The sequence below is a fragment of the Moschus berezovskii genome, chromosome 1 (genome assembly GCF_049115385.1).
Source record: "Moschus berezovskii isolate FMDL1 chromosome 1, NW_MosBer_1.0, whole genome shotgun sequence".
Classification (NCBI taxonomy): domain Eukaryota; kingdom Metazoa; phylum Chordata; class Mammalia; order Artiodactyla; family Moschidae; genus Moschus; species Moschus berezovskii.
In genome coordinates, this window is record NC_142460.1 from 110,512,343 (window position 1) to 110,532,289 (window position 19,947).

General features: G+C 39.4%; 1 protein-coding gene across 2 annotated transcripts in view; it reads right to left on the reverse strand.

The window, feature by feature from the left end:
- Window positions 1-19,947, reverse strand: part of KCNMB2 (potassium calcium-activated channel subfamily M regulatory beta subunit 2) — a 318,093-nt gene that overhangs the window by 19,255 nt on the left and 278,891 nt on the right. For both annotated transcript variants that reach the window (XM_088838986.1, XM_088838990.1), the window contains exon 2: window positions 16,623-16,745. In XM_088838986.1, coding sequence (XP_088695112.1) covers window positions 16,623-16,678 — 56 coding nt within the window. In that variant the 5' untranslated portion in view covers window positions 16,679-16,745. The remainder of the gene's footprint in view (window positions 1-16,622; window positions 16,746-19,947) is intronic.

The following is a 19,947-nucleotide window of genomic DNA, read 5'->3' on the forward strand; positions in this document are numbered from 1 at the left end:
AAGGCAGGGATTCTGGGAAGGCAGGAGACCAAGGAGCCACGGGGATCTTCTCCAGTTTCTGTTTTGAGAAGAAAGCTTTGGATTTTAGGGTGCAGGACTGAGTTTGGTGGGGAAGTGGCAAGTTTTCAGGGCCAGGGAACAGAGAGGAGGACAGAAAGAATGATGAAAATGAAGGAAAAAAACTCTTATGCCATTTTTATTTTAATCTTCAGACAAAAAGTCAAGTCTCATGCATGAGACAGACTTCAGATTTTCCTTTCAAATTTTCATGACAAGTCACTCTCATTGCTTGAAAAAGAACTAGAATCCAATGTGGAACTTTGTAGAGGAGGAAAGAGATATCTGTTATTTGTATAATTGTATGTATATTTGGGGCTTCTATTCAGCTTCATGCTGCAGGATGGCCTTATTGGTGTTAACAGCAGGCATACATTCTGGGGGGCATGTTCATTCTGGGCTGGTTGTTAAGATATTTTGATTCCCTACAGAAGGGTGAGAGCACACACATAGCATATTTCTAAAAGTTTTTAAGGAAGAGTATATATTAATCTTCTTTGGTGCCTTAGATAGTAAACAATCTAAGCAATGCAGGACACCTGGGTTTGATTCCTGGGTCAGGAAGATCCCCTGGAGAAGGAAATGGCAACCCACCCAAGTATTCTTGCCTGGAGAATTCCATGACCAAAGCAGCCTGGTTTGCTGCAATGCATGGGGTGGCAAAGAGGCAGATACGATTGAGTGACTAACACACACACACACATTAATCTGGTTACTGGAGTAAAAAATTAACCAATTAGCTTATTGTCATTATTATTTAAAAGTTTTCTTCATGATATAGTTTATACAAAGTTTTTCCTTGAGGAGTGGGTCCTTTGTAGTAGAAGAATCATAGCTGAATAGAGGCCTTTGTTCCTCCTCTTTTCATGGCCATGCCTTCCTGGCTCCTCCCTACTCTCAGTCACTCTTGGCCATTCTTTCTTCTCATCAAGAGGATGAGGAAGAAGTTCTGAGAGCCTGTCATTTTCATTACCTTCCAGCTCCCAAGCCTAGTGCTTCTGGACAAGCTGGTTGGCCCTGCCTTTGACTGCCACAGACTGGCCACCACCCATTCCCTAAGTTTCCCCATTCTTTTGAGATTTTATTTGGAAAATATAAAATATATATGAAAGCTCTTAAACTGTATCCTCTATGAACCTGAATTAAAAAAAAAAATCAGTGCCCATTCATCTAAAGCCAGACTTTGAAACAAGAAAAGGCAGTCTTAGTGGCTTCAAAGACCTGCTGTAAGATAGTAAACTGATGTTACTTCCCTGCTGTTATTTATCAACATGTATTTAATTCTAATGACTATACTGAGATGAATTTCCTGCAGGTGGAAGCCAGAAAGGAGGGAGCACAGTCTCAGATACAGAATAGTAGGCCGTTACACTGCATCACTTATGGCGGTCTATATCCATAAAAAGACGCAGAGTAATCAGTCAGTTCTGTCACTAGAACAAGAAGCATATAAAAATGATTCAAATGGGTAATTTAAAAACAAATCACAATTTGGAAATAGTTAACAAATGTTCTTCACATGCTTTGGAATGTGTAGAGAAGAGGGAAAATTATTGGTTTCCACGCAGGCTAAACACATCTGGGAAATCAGGATATTACTCAGCGAAATGAAAGTGGGTGAGTGAGATGGGACATACTCATGATATTCATCATTAAGTGATAATTGAATTAATGGGTAAGTTAAAGGATGAATGAATTATTTGAAGGAATAGAAAGTACATAGTCCCCATACTTATTTTGAGTGCTAATAATCTCTAGTTACTGGGCATGTGGCCCCTACCCAATAGGAAGACCGACATGAAAAAAAATCAACACAGGGTAGTAAACTCAGTGCCAGAGCCGTTCACAGAGTGAGTGTAGAAGAGGAATAATTTTCCCAGCCTGAGGGATGAGGACAGGGAGCAAGGATTGAGGTCAGGGAAGCCTTGCTGGAGGAGAAATGCCTTAAACAGAATATGCAAGATTGAATCAGAGTTAACCCAATGAGACACTAAGTCAAGGGCATTTCAGACAGAAGAAGTCACATGAACAAAGGGTGGAGATTTACAACTACATGCTAACTGTCAGAAACCATACCAGTTTCACTATTAGTAGGATGAGTGTGGGACAGTGAAAATGGGGCAAGTAATTTTGGAAAGGTAGTAGGTTATGAAGAGCTTTTGTAGCTCATTTAATGAGCTTGGCTTTTACGCTTTAGTTAATGGGAAGCTGGCAGAGGGTGACATGACAGAACTGAGTTTCAGAATGATTACTCTGGCTGAAGAGTGGAGATTAGATTAAAGACAGAACCAGACTTAAATCAGAAGAAGAATTAGGGGATTGTTAAAGGTGTACGTCAAGGTTGTATATCGTCACCCTGCTTATTTAACTTATATGCAGAGTACATCATGAGGAACGCTGGGCTGGAAGAGGCACAATCTGGAATCAAGATTGCTGGGAGAAATATCAATAACCTCAGATATGCAGATGACACTACCCTTATGGCAGAAAGTGAAGAGGAACTCAAAAACCTCTTGATGAAAGTGAAAGAGGAGAGTGAAAAGGTTGGCTTGAAGCTCAACATTCAGAAAACAAAGATCATGGCATCTGGTCCCATCACTTCATGGGAAATAGATGGAAAAACAGTGGAAACAGTGTCAGACTTTATTTTTTTGGGCTCCAAAATCACTGCAGATGCTGATTGCAGCCATGAAATTAAAAGACGCTTGCTCCTTGGAAGGAAAGTTATGACCAACCTTGATAGTATATTAAAAAGCAGAGACATTACTTTGCCAACCAAGGTCTGTCTAGTCAAGGCAATGGTTTATCCCGTGGTCATGTATGCATGTGAGAGTTGGACTGTGAAGAAGGCTGATCGCCGAAGAATCGATGCTTTTGAACTGTGGTGTTGGAGAAGACTCTTGAGAGTCCCTTATACTGCAAGGAGATCCAACCAGTCCATTCTAAAGGAGATCAACCCTGGATGTTCATTGGAAGGACTGATGCTAAAGCTGAAACTGCAATACTTTGGCCACCTCATGCGACGAGTTGACTCACTGGAAAAGACTCTGATGCTGGGAAAGGTTGGGGGCGGGAGGAGAAGGGGACGACGGAGAATGAGATGGCTGGATGGCATCACTGACTCTGTGGACATGAATTTGAGTGTACTCCGGGGGTTGGTGATGGACAGGGAGGCCTGGCGTGCTGTGATTCATGGGGTCGCGGAGAGTCGGACACGACTGAGCGACTGAACTGAACTGACTGACTGTAGTGCTGGCAAAGGATGATGAAGGCACGATGTAGGAATCAGGTGGGAGAGATGGAGAGAAAAGTATGTGTGAAGAAATATCTAGGAGATAAAACTTTAGGGCTCGGTGACTGATAAAATATAGGGGATGGCGAGGAAGTGAAAAGAAGGGTATAGTTTAGATTTATGCTCAAGAACTTGGCTTAAATGACTGGGGAAATGGTAGAGGGTGTTACAGCAGGGGTCCTTATTTCCCTGTTCTTCAGGCTTCCGAAGACGGGACTTTTGTTGCCTGGCTAAGAAGGGAGAGGCTGATTGTTCATTTATAGATTTTCTCCCTGACAGACATAGTGTCCTGAGTTCAGGTGAGGAGTGACTGATCTGATTGGTGAGATAGATCAGATCCTGACTGTCAGAGGCCCTGTCTACCTTTTGTTGGTTTGAAGATCACTGTTTATGTGTGGCACAATCTTTTCCCTATCCTTTTGCACGTGCCTTTGTTCAGGCCTGGTATAAGAGGCCTTCTATAAGCCCCAGGTTGAGGAGGGAGTGTCCACTGTCTGAGACTAAGTGGGTTAGTGAGGTGCCCCTCCCATGCTAAGTTGTCTTCAAAGCTGGAGGAAGGAACATGATGTTATATTTTGGGTATCAGGCCTAAACATCACGCTTCATACAAGGAAGCCTTGTACATTGGGGGTTACTCTGCCACTATGGGGGCTTCCCAGGAAGCTCAGCAGTAAAGAATCCGCCTGCAATGCAGGAGCTGCAGGAGACATGGGTTTGATCCCTGGGTCAGGAAGATACCCTGGAGAAGGGAATGGCAACCCGGTCCACTACTCTTGCCTGGAGAATGCCATGGACAGAGGAGCCTGGTGGGCTACAGTCCACGGGGTTGCACAGCGTTGGACATGATTGAAGTGACTTAGCATACATGCACACACTGCCACTACTAGCAGAGTGGATAATTCATCTCTCTGTGACCCTTTGTGTCTATTCTCTGTGAATCTACTTATAAGGGGGTGGGGGGAGAAATAAGAGAAGGTTAGTATAGTTCACTGAAGTAGACCTCTAAGGAGGAATGATGAGTATGGTTCACAACTACAAAATCAGTTTCAAATATGAGGGATATGCAACAGTAGGTACAGAGCAGGAATTTGAATTTGTTAGTCTGAAGGAAATCTAGCCTTGTTATGTCCTGGAAAGGCAGTATGTTTAAGCTCTGTTGGAGCAGTTGTGGCTTCACTGTTCATCATGAACCATGAATCAATATGGTGGATACAAAGCAACACTTAAACATGTTTGCAACAATGAATAGTACATATGTGCAGTCTTTTCTAATGGCAAGCCACTCCAGTACTATTGCCTAGAAAATCACATGGATGGAGGAGCCTGGTAGGCTGCAGTCCGTGGGGTCGCTAAGGGTCGGACACGACTGAGCGACTTAACTTTCACTTTTCACTTTCTACTTTCACACATTGGAGAAGGAAATGGCAACCCACTCCAGTGTTCTTGCCTGGAGAATCCCAGGGACGGGGGAGCCTGGTGGGCTTCCGTCTATGGGGTCACACAGAGTCGGACATGACTGAAGTGACTTAGCAGCAGCAGCAGCAGCAGTCTTTTCTACATATATATGGAGCATCCTGCCCAAATCCTTCTGGAGAATGTGAGTTATTCATAAAACTACAAGGCAAATTCAAGTATAACAAAATATTTTACATATAAATTTTGATTGTCCAATAAAGCTATATTTGTACCCCAGGCAATAGTCAACACAGTACGATTTTATTTCAAGTTCCATATTTGACTAGAAGCTTAAAGTTTGATATTATTCCTATGATTCATAAGCAAATTATTTATGAGGCTGTGCATCTACAAACACAGACATAAAATGTGAAATGTGAAAAAATGTTTTTTCTCACTGGGCTTACCCATTTAAATTCAGATTACCTTGGTATTTAGCCTGCAGGAAGAAAACTTCAGGTTAAGGCAGGGTAAAGGTCATTTATTAATTCATTTGTTTACTTATTTGTCAACATTTTAGTCTTCATAAGATGAAACATACTCTGCCAAGTTCTGGGAATACGAAGTGAATTAGATGTCCTGAGGGAGTTGGGTGAGACACAATCATTATAATGCATCACAAGGAGACATTACAGTGAGTACAGAAAGGAAGCAAGTCAATATGCTACGGGCCGGTTTGATGAACTTTTGGTTACTGAATGGCTGAGGTACCAAGTTTAGCCCATTTGCCAGTTTATTGAAGGATTACTTTGCTAAATGAATAATTTGCCCACTTAATCACAGATTTGAAAAAGACTTATTTTAATGAGCATTGTTTTGAGTATAGTAAATTAATATGAATATATTTTATTATGAATTTTTTAAATGATATTTTAAAAGTACATTCAACTATATTCTTCTTATGAATATGTTCTTTTCAACAGTATTTTAAGATCTGTTTGATTTTTTTTAAAGCTAAGTAAGTTTCCTAGGGAGGTTTAGTCTCTTTATAAACATATTCTTATGAATATATTCATAGATGTATCTTTTTGAATCTGTGTATGAATATATTCTTCTAATAGATAGAGAGAAAATTTAGCATTTCACTTGGGAACCTTTCCATTTATAATGATTTTTTTTTTAAGTCCTTTTTAGAGTCATTTGCTGTTTTGCTAAAATTTTAGCATCACTGAAATTCTTGTGGCAAGAATTGACTTGAATTCACATTGACTACTTTGACAGATTTGGCAACTTTATCAATTAATAAAGATTTGTTTCTTTTAACTTCATAAGAATCCAGTCATTGATTTTGGTGGGAATTGTTAATATCTTTTTGAAGTTTCTGTTGTTTTATTTGTACAGTTTTATTTTGTCCTTTGGAAAAGACCCTGATGCCAGGAAAGACTGAGGGTAAGAGGAGAAGGGGGAGACAGAGGATGAGATGATTGGATGGTATCACTGACTCAATGGACATAAATTTGAGCAAACTCCAGGAGACAGTGAAGGACTGGGAAGCCTGGTGTGCTGCAGTTCATGGGGTTGCAAAGGGTTGGACACAACGTAGCAACAGAGCAACAACAGTTTTGTCCTTATCTGGATAAAGCAGGTGGGACCCTCTGCTGGAAGTAAAATGAAGAGCAGAATCAGCATAATGCAGTCAAACTTGCTGATCCTAGAGAGAGGGAAACCCAGGGGCAGAGAGGACAGGAAACAAAGAACACAGAGAGCAGTAGGGCATGGCTGGAGTGGGGAAAGGGGAGGAAGGCCAGAGAACAGGGGAGCCTGGAGGCAGAGGGTGTCTGCAACACAGAGGGAAGGGCAGAGAGACAGAGAGACCGAGGGACAATCACTGCAGAGACTGAGAGACAGAGGGTCTGAAGGCCCCAAATCTGGATTCCCTGAAGCCTTTTTGGTCCCTGCTAATCCATAGAACTGTGTTTTTGGTACATAACTAAATTTGATAAATTCACCAAAAAGGTCAATTTGCAAATGGATTAATATTTGGCAAAATGCATTCCTTGAACTGGGCAACTGGTGGATTGGTGATGGATTTATTGACTCAGGACTGTGATTTATGAGCATAAATGGTTTTTATTTATGTTTAATAAAACCAATGTGGCCATGACTTGGTTTAAGTGGTGATGATTAAAGGGTCCAGTAAGAGACTGGATTAAGTCTCCAATGAGCAAACAATTGATAAGGTGAATAGTATCCAACAGATTGTGAGAGAATAGGGTAGCTGAATGTGGTTGGATTCCAGCATCCAGTGGGTGGAGGACGACAGGTAGTGAACTCATTAGATAAGCAGGGTTCAGAGATAAAGGGTCTTACATGTCTTTTGAAGTTAGAAGAGCCACTAGAAGAATTTAAGAGAGTGATATAATTAGGTTGCACTTTAGAACAATGGTCCCCAACCTCTAGGCTGCAGACCTGAACCTCCTGTCAGATCAGCAGTGACATTAGATGAGAAATAATGTGTACAGTAAATGTAGTGCACTTGAATCGTCCCCACACCATCCCCACCTTCCCAGTCCTTGTAGAAATTGTCTTCATAGATGTATGTCCCTGGTGCCAAAGAGGTTGGGATCTGCTTCTTTAGAAAGACGCCTCATGTTAGTGTGGTTGACCGTTTGGGATGGTTTATACCTGGAGGCTAAGAGACTGGTTCCGAAACTCCCAGCATTTCTGATGTTAGATAAAGAGGAGTTGAAAAAGAGGTGGTAGAGGAGATGAAAGTTTAGATCCAGACATCATTTGTATAACCATGAACTGTGGATTTTAATGAGACTCTCTAGGTTGTCAGAGAAACGAAACCTAGCTAGCGTACTGGAACTAGGAAAGGGCAAAAAGACACGTCTGCCAAGGGTCACGAAGCAGTCAGAGAGGTGAGGGGCACTGGAGGGTGTAGGAAAGAGAAGGAAGGAAAGTGTGAATAAAGAATTATGTGTATTTGAGGGAGGCCCTTCAGAAACCTAACCATAATAACCGTGATACTTCACAGACTATTTATATTTATGCCTCTCTGGCCCAGTGAATATTGAGCTGCTCAAGAGTAAACGCCAGAATGCATTCACCTTTGTAAGCTCAGCCTCTTGCATTTATTATACTCACAAAGTATTTTCCTTTGTGTGGGCTAGAAATGGCTTCAATATGCTTAGGTTGTGAGGCAGCCAGAGCAGGGAGGCTTCATGGCCAAGTGAAACCAAATAAATCAGAGAACCATGGCTAGAAGAGACTCGTGGCTTTTCTCTTCCTATCAGCGCCCACTGCATTTTACTGCTAATGTATTTAGTATTCCTTTCTAGAAAAATGTCAAGCTTCAATGGCACTGAGAGCTTTAGTTTCCAGACTTCAAGGAAAAGTGCCTTCTGTTAGGTACTATGAAGTGAATCTGCGGGGAAATGGATTGCTGAATGCCAGCTGAGCTGAAAGAGGCAGAGTTGCTATGTATCTCTGCCCCAGGAGCACTCAGTCTGTCATCTCATATGGTCGAGCTGGGAGTGGCACGGGTTAAAACAAAATTGTTTTGCCTTCTGCCCATCAAAGTCTTCTGTGTTTTTGAGATGTATGTATATCCTCATCTTCTACTAGTTCCAGATCTCATGTTTTTTTTTTTCCTTTGAACTAGTAGGTATATATTTATATGGTCCAATTTGATTAATTATTATTCTGTTTTCAATCTTTTAAAATATATGTTCCTTTGGGAGAAATGTGCTCATGGGAGCAAATGACAGTCATGCTTAATAGAGTCATAAAAATTAACATAAGGAGTTTTGTCTATGAACCTAATGTTATTATTGTCAGCTTATTAATTCACAGGAAGTCTTTATTACTTTATGGATAAGAGAATAATGATGAGAGTAAAATTATGGAAACAAAAGTAGAAGTTCTTTGCTTTTCCTCCTGCCTTTAAATTACCAGATCAATTTCCCAATGATACTTTAATATCTAATCCTCATTTCTTTTTACCTGATCCATTAATATATTACATTTGATCAAATTCTTTAGTGAAAAATATAGAAGGAATAGAAAATTATGTGAATCATTCAGATAAGATAGGATATCCTTGTAACCTAAAGAGCCTTTGAGAAGAGACCACATTATTTGGCTCTAGTACAACAGTGGTAGAAATAATTTTAAAAATAGCTAGAATGACTCTACATATGGAAATAAAATATTAAAAATTTAAAATATTAAATTTTAAAAATTAAAATAAAAAATATTATAAAAATATAGCTCCAAAGAACTTATGGGTCATAGAATAAAACATGATAGAAATTAGGATTCATTTAGAATTGAATGAGAAGAAAACCTATATAGAGCACCTAGTAGGCTACAGCTAAAGCAAAACAGAACTACATAATCTCAAATGCTTATATTAGATAAGAAGAGAGTTTGCAAATTAATGTGCTAGGCATCCAATGTAAGGAGTTATTAAAAGATTAATAGAATATATTAAAAGAAAGTTTAAGGAAGACAATAAACATGAGTAACAATAAATGGAATAAAAGATGCATTATATTAAAGAATCAATGAAATCAAAGGTTAATTTTTGAAAAGACTAATGAAATGGACAAACCTCTGATGAGAATAAAAAACTAGAAAAGACTCAAATATCAGGCATTTAAAAAACAAAAATACAGATACAGAATGAATTAGAAAGATGATAGAGGATATTAAAAAAGCTTTATAGCAGGATAGTTAAAAACTTTGATATATGATTTACTCAAAAATATAGGAAACTTTTACTCAAATATATAAGGAAATTCTTACAAACTTATGGTTTATTGACATGCTTTGAAATAACTAGAAAATCTAAATAGTTCTAAATCATTAAAAAACAAAAAATATCCTCAAAATGGAAATACCAGGCTCTGATGATTTATAGGTAAGTTCTACCTATATTGTACAAATCATTTGGAGAATCATATTCAGAGAAAGACTTGGTGACATAAAGACAGAAATTTACCACAAATTAATTAATAGCTTTCATAAAATTTCAATAAAAATTCATAACAGTTTTTTGGGGAAGTAGGTTAGGCATGATTGGACAAGCTAATTCTAAAAACTTATATGGGAGTGCAAACATCTAAGGATAGCAAATAAAATCCTGATTACAAAAGAACAAGGTGGGTGACTTTTGTTCCAGAAATCAAGATGCATTATAATGCTAAAGTTGGTAAGCTCAGGTGTGGTGTTTGACTGAGGTAGACAGAACGACTGGTGGGACAGAACAGATTCAGAAACATAGCCATGCATGTGTGGAAACCTAATACATGAAACGTGTACTTTTAGATCATTGTGGAAAGGAAAAACTATTCAACGAAAGGTGCTGAGCAATTGGTTTTCCATACAGAAAAAAAGAGGTGCCTAGTTCACACCACAAACAAAAATCAACTTTAGGTAATTAAGGATTTAGTTGTGAAAGGCAAACCTATGGCTGTACGTAAATTACCTGTACTGGAGCCTACTCTTTTGAACTTGGGATAGGAAGGGATTTCAGAATGTTCAGAAAATTGCTGAGATCATACTAAAATTAAGAACTTTTGTCTATGAAAAGATATCATAAAGTGAAAATACAAGTAAACTGGAAGAAGCTATTTGTACACAATAGACAGACAAAATGTTAATAGAGACTTAACAAAAGTTTTTAATAGTTTACGTGTGTACATGCGTGCTCAGTCACTTCAACTGTGTCCGACTGTTTGCGAACCTGTGGACTGTAGCCCACCAGGCTCCTCTGTCCATGGGATTTTCTAGGCAAGAATACTGGAGTGGGTTGCCAGGCCCTCCTTAAGGGGATCCTCTTGACCCAGGGGTCGAACCTGCATTTCCTGTGGCTCCTGCATTGCAGGCAGATTCTTTTACTACTTAGCTAAGGAAGCCCCTTTTTATAATTTATAAGCATTCTAAATTATTGCTGCAGGAGCATTGGTCTCACTGTTTGGTCTACTATACTGTCAGGAAAGGAAGTCTTATTGCTATTGCTCTCCTCCATCTCTTTTGCTTCTCCTGGAACTCTTATTATTCACATGTAACTCTGATCCTTTTTCTTATGATTTCCATCTCTTTATACTTTCTCTCTGGATTTTGAGATATTTCTTTCACTTTATCTTCCAGTTCTCTCATTTTGTTTTCAGCCATTCTCTATGGTTATCATTCTATCTTCTATTAAGTTTTTAAATTAAAGAAAATAGAGGCTTTTATAAAGAATTCCTACGTCAATAAGAAAAAGACAAAAATTCAGTAGAAAAATGGGCCACATTTTTGAACAGGCACTTCACAGAAAAGAACTAGGGAAGTACACATGATCTTATTAATCTGAAAAATGGGAATTGAAAGCACAATATCCTCTGGATAAATGAAAATTAAAACCCCCAACAAACTGTGGAAAATTCTTAAAGAGATGGGAATACCAGACCACCTGACCTGCCTCCTGAGAAATCTGTATGCAGATCAGGAAACAACAGAACTGGACATGGAACAACAGACTGGTTCCAAATCAGGAAAGGAGCATGTCAAGGTTGTATATTGTCACCCTGCTTATTTAACTTATATGCAGAGTACATCATGAGAAATGCTGGGCTGGATGAAGCACAAGCTGGAATCAAGATTGCCGTGAGAAATATCAATAACCTCAAATATGCAGATGACACCACCCTTATGGCAGAAAGTGAAGAAGAACTAAAGAGCCTCTTAATGAAAGTGAAAGAGGAGAGTTAAAAAGTTGGCTTGAAATTCAGCATTCAGAAAACTAAGATCATGTCATCTGGTCCCACCACTTCATCACAAATAGATGGGGAAACAATGGAAACAGTGACAGGCTTTATTTATTTGTTTATTTATTTTTGGGCTCCAAAATCACTGCAGATGTATGAATGACTGCAGCCATGAAAGTAAAAGACGCTTGCTCCTTGGAAGAAAAGTTATGACCAACCTAGACAGCATGTTAAAAAGCAGAGACATTACTTTGCCAACAGAGGTCTGTCTAGTCAAAGCTATGGTTTTTCCAGTAGTCATGTATGAATGTGAGAGTCGGACTATAAAGAAAGCTGAGCACTGAAGAACTGATGCTTTTGAATTGTGGTGTTGGAGAAGACTCTTGAGAGTCCCTTGGACAGCAAGGAGATCCAACCAGTCCATCCTAAAGGAGATCAGTCCTGAATATTCATTGGAGGGACTGATGCTGAAGCTGAAACTCCAATATTTTGGCCACCTGATGTGAAGAACTGACTCATTTGAAAATACACTGATGCTGGGAAAGATTGAAGGTGGGAGGAGAAGGGGATGACAGAGGATGAGATGGTTGGATGGCATCACTGATTCAATGGACATGAGTTTGAGTAAACTCCGGGAGTTGGTGATGGACAGGGAAGCCTGGCGTGCTGCTGTCCATGGGGTCGCAAAGAGTTGGGCATGACTGAGTGACTGAACTGAACTGAAAACTCCCAAACTCTAGAGCAACGGAATCACATCTACAACTGCTTTGGAAAACGATGGCATTGCATGGTGAAGTAGAAGCTGTGCATACTTTTGAATCAACTCTTTCCGTTAGGTGTACAGCCTAAAAAATATTTGTATATATGTACAAAGACAGATGCACAAGAAGTATTACAGCAGCATTGTCAGTACAAAACTGGAAATAACACTAATATCTATGGCCAGTAGACTGGATGGATAAATGGTGGTATCTTCATATAATGGCATACTACACAGCAGACAAAATGAGCTACAGCTACTCACATCAGCACTGATAACTTGATAAATCATGGGATCATGTTTGGTGAAAAAAGCCTGCTGCAGAACAATTCATATGGTATGTTTCCATTTGTATAAAGTCTTCAAACATTCAGAAGTAAACAATGTATTGTTTAAGCAGTCAGATGTGATTAACTCATGAAGAAGAGCAAGGGAATAATAAACAGGAGGGTGGAGTATCTTTGGGTGCGGGCTGGAGTAGGGAGGGGGACACTGTTTAGGAAGCATCCTCGGGGGCTTCAAAAATTTCTGTTGTTTTATTTTTTCATCTTAGTGAAGGGTACTCAGATGTTTAGTTTGTCATCATTCTTTGTATGTTTTGCGTGTGTGCTAAGTTGCTTTAATTGTGTCTTACTCTTTGCGACCCTATGAACCGTAGCCTGCCGGGTTCCTCTGTTCATGGGATTCTCCAGGCAAGAGTACTGGAGTGGATTGCCATGCCTTCCTCCAGGGAATCTTCATGACCCAGGGATTGAACCCGGATCTCTTATGTCTCCTGCATTAGCTGGCAGGTTCTTTACCACTAGCGATACCTGGAAAGCCCTCTCTGTATGTTAACATGTGATAAATGTTTCTTTATATTAATTCAACATTTAATAGAAGCAATCCAAAGAATATTTTATGAACTCAGTGATAATATCCTTAGTCAATAACCTCTCTCTAATAGTTATTACTGATGTAGCTTTATTTATTTAAAGCAAAACTTTATTTTGCTTCCTGCAATTTAGAAAATAACATTGGCTCTCCTAACAAAGAAATTTGATCAAAGAAGGAAAAGTATTCCTTCACATTGCTGGGCATGTGAAATGGAGTACAAGGATAGAAACCAGTATTTTGCATATAGCAGATGATCACAAAAACAGGACTGGCTTTGAATTAAAATAATTCAAAAAATTTACATTTTTGGAAAAAATGTAAAGTTGACTTCAGATTCCTTTGAACCAAAAAATTAGGCTTCAAAATTTTCAGTGGACTTTTCCTTTCACTTAGTTGCTCTGCCTGCCTATAAGCTTGTTTCCTGATGTTCTATCTCCTGAGGAATCCTAGGGAAGCCGATATGCTGACAGATTTGGCTCTGGTCTCAGAACAGGCAGTGTGGAGTGCCTGGCCCCTGGGATTGTTGAGGGAAACACAGCTGGAGAAGTTGGATGTATAGAGGCCAGGTTTGCAGGATAAGAAACTGAGGGTGGAATTGTTACAAGCAGTTATGGGCAGTAGTTCCAGATAACCTAGTTAATTTATTTCCAAATAATTAACTTGAAGACCTTGATTACCTAGATTTATGATCAGCCATCATTGCCTTCCTTATCACCATTACTACTGTCACCAAGAGAATTAAGTAGAGCAATAGCTGCAGTTTAAAGTCATGCTATTTGAGTCGTGTGCTACAAGGGTCTGTGAATTAGGCAGTGAAGATAGAGATGTGGTCAAGAAAGAGGTACAAATGAACCAACATCAAACTAAGGACACTGGCATAGTACCAGATTCTATTGCTGTGTTCTTTGGCTGTTGGTCCATTTGTCTTTGACTTTGTAGGCCAAAGTCATTCAGATTGATTTCATAAACTTTGACATCCTCATCCCATAAATAAAGCTTGCTGAAAATAATTTACTTATAGTCAATATTTTAATTATTTTAAATCCCATGGTTATTGAAATCATGCTCTGGAAATAAAACCATGAAAGTAGTGATTGAAGAGTTTTATAGAATCTTATTTGTGCAGAATATTAAGCTAATTATTTGTTCCTTTTAATTCCACAAATATAGCCAATATATCATGTTAGCATATTTATTGTCTCCTCTGATACACAATTTTCAACTCTGTTTTGACACTGTTTTCCCCTATGGGCTTGGCTGTTCACTGCTGCTCTGACTGTCTCATGTTTGATAAGGGCCTAGGTAAGCCATAGGGTGAAGGGGACAGAGTACAACCTTGGGTTTAAATCTTGATTCAATCACTGGCTGGTTGTAGGACTCTTGGAAGTTTACTTAAACTCTCTTCAGCTCCCTCAGTTGTAAAATGGGCATAATAATCCTTATCTTATAAATTAGAAGAGACAGTTTATGAAAACATGTAGTACAGAGTAATTGCTTCTTAAATATTAATCTTTTTGCTTGTAAAATTTATATAGACAGCAAAATATATTTAATTAAGTTACTCAGTGAGAATAAATGAAAGGTGAAACAAATGCATCATGCTTCCACCTGCTCTGTTAAAGCCTTCAAAATCTGAGGACTGGCTGTGACAGTCACAGCATTCCTATAGGGCACCGAAAACTCTGCCTTCCACGCCATCACTGGTAGTGACTTTTTTTTTTTAAATGAGGAAATTTTATACAAAATATGGAATTTAAAAATAATACATAAAATTTCTGTCTTATAGTAAAGGTCTTGTTGAAAGCTGATTCAGCTAAACTACCTGAAAGCAAATGAAAAATAACTTGATTAAGCATTGAGAAAAACCATGTGAAAACCTAGTGATGAACAAAGACAGTAAATTTTCAGTTGATCTGCTTCTCTCATGATGAGTACCAAGACTTTGATCAAACACTAGTTGCCTTCTGAGCTGTAATTTTACTTAAACATCATGTCATTATTTTTTCCATAATTAAGATAATATAACATTAAAAAGAATTTGGAAAATGGAAGAGTAGAAAACATACTTTTACTTTCAGGCTTTTTCCCACGTATATTTTTTTGTGGCTGCAATTATAGTTTTTATGCAATTTTTCAACTTGAATTGTCAGTTAATATTATGCTCAAATAATTTGAGCTGCTAAGTGACATATTAAATTCTATTATTTATTTAACAGATTTTCTATTGTGAATATTAAAGTTGCTTCCAAACTTTTGCTATAATACAAAATTATTGTGAGGAGCAATTTTGCTTTTAGAATTTTAAAAGGATTTTATCTTAGGGAAATATATATTTTTAAAAGGAAAAATAGAAGTACCAGTTATTAGAATTTATACTCAAGTAAAATGTGCCCAATGCCATTTATCAATTTTTATCAGATTCTGCAGGCAAATGAGTCTTGCTTAAGTTGCAATATATTTGTATAGGCAGTTGTGTTTAAAATTTAGCTTCACTAAACCCAAGAAATAGCACCAGGTCAATAAGAAAAAGACACAGAAGAAAAAAAGAGAAACCAAATGTTCAAAATGGCCAGAGAAGTTTGTAAATGTGTTTATTTCCAAGGCAGAAGACTGGGTTGGACTGAATAATTGTCATTTTGTCTTTCATTAACACTGCCTTTGCTCTTTAATCTTTTTGCTTACCCCCCTCCCCATTTCTCCCCAATGCCAGGCTACTTTTCCAAGGAGTTTGAGGGCTCCCTGGACTTGTCCACCCTTTTATCATTCTCTCTTAGTTTTTGCTTTCCTTCCCTGTCATATGTCCAGTGCCTTGAAGAATTTTCATCATTTCAGTTAAATATTTATTGAGCATCTACTATGTGCCAGGTATGGCATTAGGAGGTGAAAATTCAAGGGAGACTAAAACACAAATTCTGTGCTGGTCAAGAGGATATTGGGAGGTTTGATTGGATGGGTATCCGAAGACAGAGATAGAAGTAGCCAAGAGACCAGTGTGTATATAAGTGCAGGGGTAAAGGGCATTTTGGGCTTCCCTCATAGCTCAGTTGGTAAAGATTCTGCCTGCAATGTAGGAAATCTGGGTTCAATTCCTGGGTCAGGAAGATCCCCTGGAGAAGGAAATGGCAACCCACTCCAGTATTCTTGCCTGGAAAATCCCATGGACAGAGGAGCTTGATGGGCTGCAGTCCATGGGGGTCTCAAGAGTCAGACATGACTTAGCGACTAAACCACCACAAACCACCACCACCAAAGGGCGTTTCTGACAGGCAACAGCTTTTGCAAAGCTATGTAGTAGGAGTGAGCATGGAGAGTACAAGGAGGAGAGGGACAAAGTGTCTGAAACCCTGTTCCTTCAACCCAGAGCCCATCCTACCTTAACACTCGCAAAATAGAAAGCTCAGTTGCCTAATGCTTTCTCTTTGGTGGGCTTTCTGTGTATTCTGGTTAAGTGATTCCAAAAAGCCCCCTGAATCCCAGTGATTACCTCTTCTCATCATGTCTGTAAGATGAAGAAGTCCGGCCACTGGTCCATATAAACATCTTAGAGGATGTTGGTCCAGGGGCTCCTTTCCTTATGGTGGAAGTCCTGGAGGAGTGGCGAAAAGACCTAGAAGAGATACACACTGAAGTTAAAGCTGTTTTAAGTTTGGGGAACTTCGTATCAATGCCTGTTGAGTCATTTCAGTCGTGTCTGACTTTTTGCAATACCCTGGACTGTATCCTCCCAGTTTCCTCTGTAGCAAGAATGCTGGAGTGGGTTGCCGTGCCTTCCTCCAAGGGATCTTCCCAACTCAGGGATTGAACCCATGTCTCTTGTGTCTTCTGCATTGACAGGCAGATTCTTTACCACTAGTGCCACCTAGGTACCCCTCTGTATCAATAGCACAAATAAATCTCGGTGGATTGACCATCTTAAATAAGACCAGGTTTCTCTTGCTGTAGGGCAGCAGTTCTCAACTCTGGCTGCACATTTAAGTCAAATGGGAATCTTAAAAAATACTGAAGCCTGGATCTCTCCCTCAAAAATGAGCAGTTTTTTTTAAACTTCCTAGTTGTTTCTAATGCATTGCTAGGATGAAGAGGCACTGCTTTAGGGAAACATGTTTTCCAATTGATGTTATTATCATATTCTCTCCAAGATATCTCCTCCAAAAATATAATTTGGTAGGGTTTTACTTCTTTATTAGCCCCTCTGTGCAGCATGTGGGATCTTAGTTCCCCAACCAGGGACTGAACCTGTTTCCCCTGCAGTGGAAGTGCCAAGTCCTAACCACTGGACCACCAGGGAACTCTATATTTGGTCCAGTTTAGCATTCTATATTTTCCCAAAGTTTCAGTTCAGGGTTGGTTCTATTACTCTGTTCCTCTTCAAGCTGTTTTCCTTGATGCTGACAGATGTGACACGTTAGTGACAACAGATCATCTTTTAAATGTGTTCAACTATTGCCAAAGTGAAGGTTCATCCCTTGCAGTTGAGCCGCCTCTGAGAAAATCATGGCATCAGTGGCAGCAAATATTCACTGCTCCTAAGGGCTAGGTTTATAAGATCTGGAGTCAAGATGTTAGAAAACTGTTGTGTTCTTTTGGTTATGACATGGTTTGGGGATTAGTTCTTTCATCTTGAAGTTAGAAATATGAAATATCATAACACTCTTAGTCACATATATAAAAGTTAAAATGATATTTAATAAATAGAGAAAAGGAAGAAAGGTGATTCCTTTATGGATGCGTGGTCACTCATGGATTTCCTTTAGGTTGAGCGTAATATTATTGGTTAGCATGAGATTGGAAATGATATTAAGTACTATATACTATATCTGGGCTTCCCCAGTGGCTCAGCAGGTAAAGAACCCACCTGCAATGCAGGAAACACAGGAGGCTTGGGTTCCACCCCTGGGTTGGGAAGATCCCTTGGAGGAGGGTATGGCAACCCATCCAATATTCTTGCCTGGAGGAATCTTATAGATAGAGGAGCCTGGCAGGCTACAGTTCATAGGGCTGCAAAGAGTCAGACATGACTGAAGTGACTGAGCATGCACACACTATATTAGCTACTACATGCCAGGAAATTTGCATATATTATCTTCGTACGTGTCATGAAATGTGTATGCCGATGTCTATGTGATGCTTATATTATGAAAACCATTCAAGGTAGATAATGCTATTATTTCTAGGCTACAAATGATGCTTTTAGGAGACTGAGCTATTTGCTCACATTTAGAAAAGGTGGAGCCATGTCTGCTTGTCTCCAATCCTTGTGCTTTCTGGAGAAAGATACGTTATAGTCTAGCCCAATGATTCTCAGTGTACATAGGATTTACCTGGAGATCTTGTGACCATGCAGATTCTGATTCAGTGAGTCTAGGGAGGGAGCCCAAGATTTTGCATTTCTAGCAGGCTCTTGATGATGCTGATATTGCTGAGGAAACACGAAGCACGAAGGACTCAGAGCATGTACTCAGAATCAGTGGTTGTTATTGGCCTAATTTTTTTTTTTTTTTTTTACTAATTAGCTGTGTGGCCTTGAGAAAGGCACTAATCTTTGCAGGGGCTTAGTTGTTTTTAATCTGTAACATGGAAAGTTTGAAATTGATAACCTCTGAGATCCTTCTCAGCTCCAAAATTTTGTGACTCAGTACATTGAAGGATGAATTAAAGTGTATTTAAATCATTGTGTACTGACTTCCTGGAAATAGGTCTGGGAATAGACATCCTTCTGTAACCCTTGGGTCAGAATCAGAAATAGAAGCAACAGAGGCCATGGGAAGTGCTTGGGGTTTGACAACCAGTATAGATGCAAGATATAATTCTTCTACCCTTAGTCTCTCAGGATGAATGGCAGGAATGAAAAGATAAACCTGAATGGATGCCCTGGACAGTTTCAAAAAGATTTAGAAGTTGAATCTGCTTAGCTCTGGGATCTGGGACATTTAAAGTTACTGGAAGGACTGATGCTAAAGCTGAAACTGCAATACTTTGGCCACCTCATGCGATGAGTTGACTCACTGGAAAAGACTCTGATGCTGGGAAAGGTTGGGGGTAAGAGGAGAAGGGGACGACAGAGAATGAGATGGCTGGATGGCATCACCGACTCTGTGGACATGAGTTTGAGTGAACTCCGGGAGTTGGTGATGGACAGGGAGGCCTGGCGTGCTGTGATTCATGGGGTCGCGGAGAGTCGGACACGACTGAGCGACTGAACTGAACTGAACTGAAGTTTCCTTTTGAACATCTTTAAAACACATAAGATAGAATAGGAATTAAATTTATTAGAACTAGACAGTCTTTGAAAATGAAAGCGAAAGTGTTAGTCGCTCTGTCATGTTTGACTCTGCGACCCCATGGACTGTAGCCCATCAGGCTCCTCTGTCCATGGCGTTTTCCAGGCAAGAGTACTGGAGTGGGTTGCCATTTCCTTCTCCAGGGGATCTTCCCAACCCTGGGTCTCCCGCATTGCAGGCAGATTCTTTAACCTTTGAGCCATTAGGAAAGCCCAGACAGTCTTTAGGAAATAAGAATGATTTTTTTTTGTGTGTGTGTGTGTATGTTAGTCGCTCAGTTGCGTCTAACTCTTTGCAACCTCAGGGACTATAGCCTACCAGGTTCCTCTGTCCATAGAGTTCTCCAGGCAAGAATACTTCAATGAGTTGCCATTCCCTTCTCTAGGGGATATTCCTGACCCAGGGATTGAACCAGGTCTACTTAAATTGCAGGCAGATTTTTTTATCACCTGAGCCACCATGTAAGCTAAATGACCTACTTTATAAGAATGAAGATTGGCTTAAACCTTCAGGAAGGTATTTCAACTC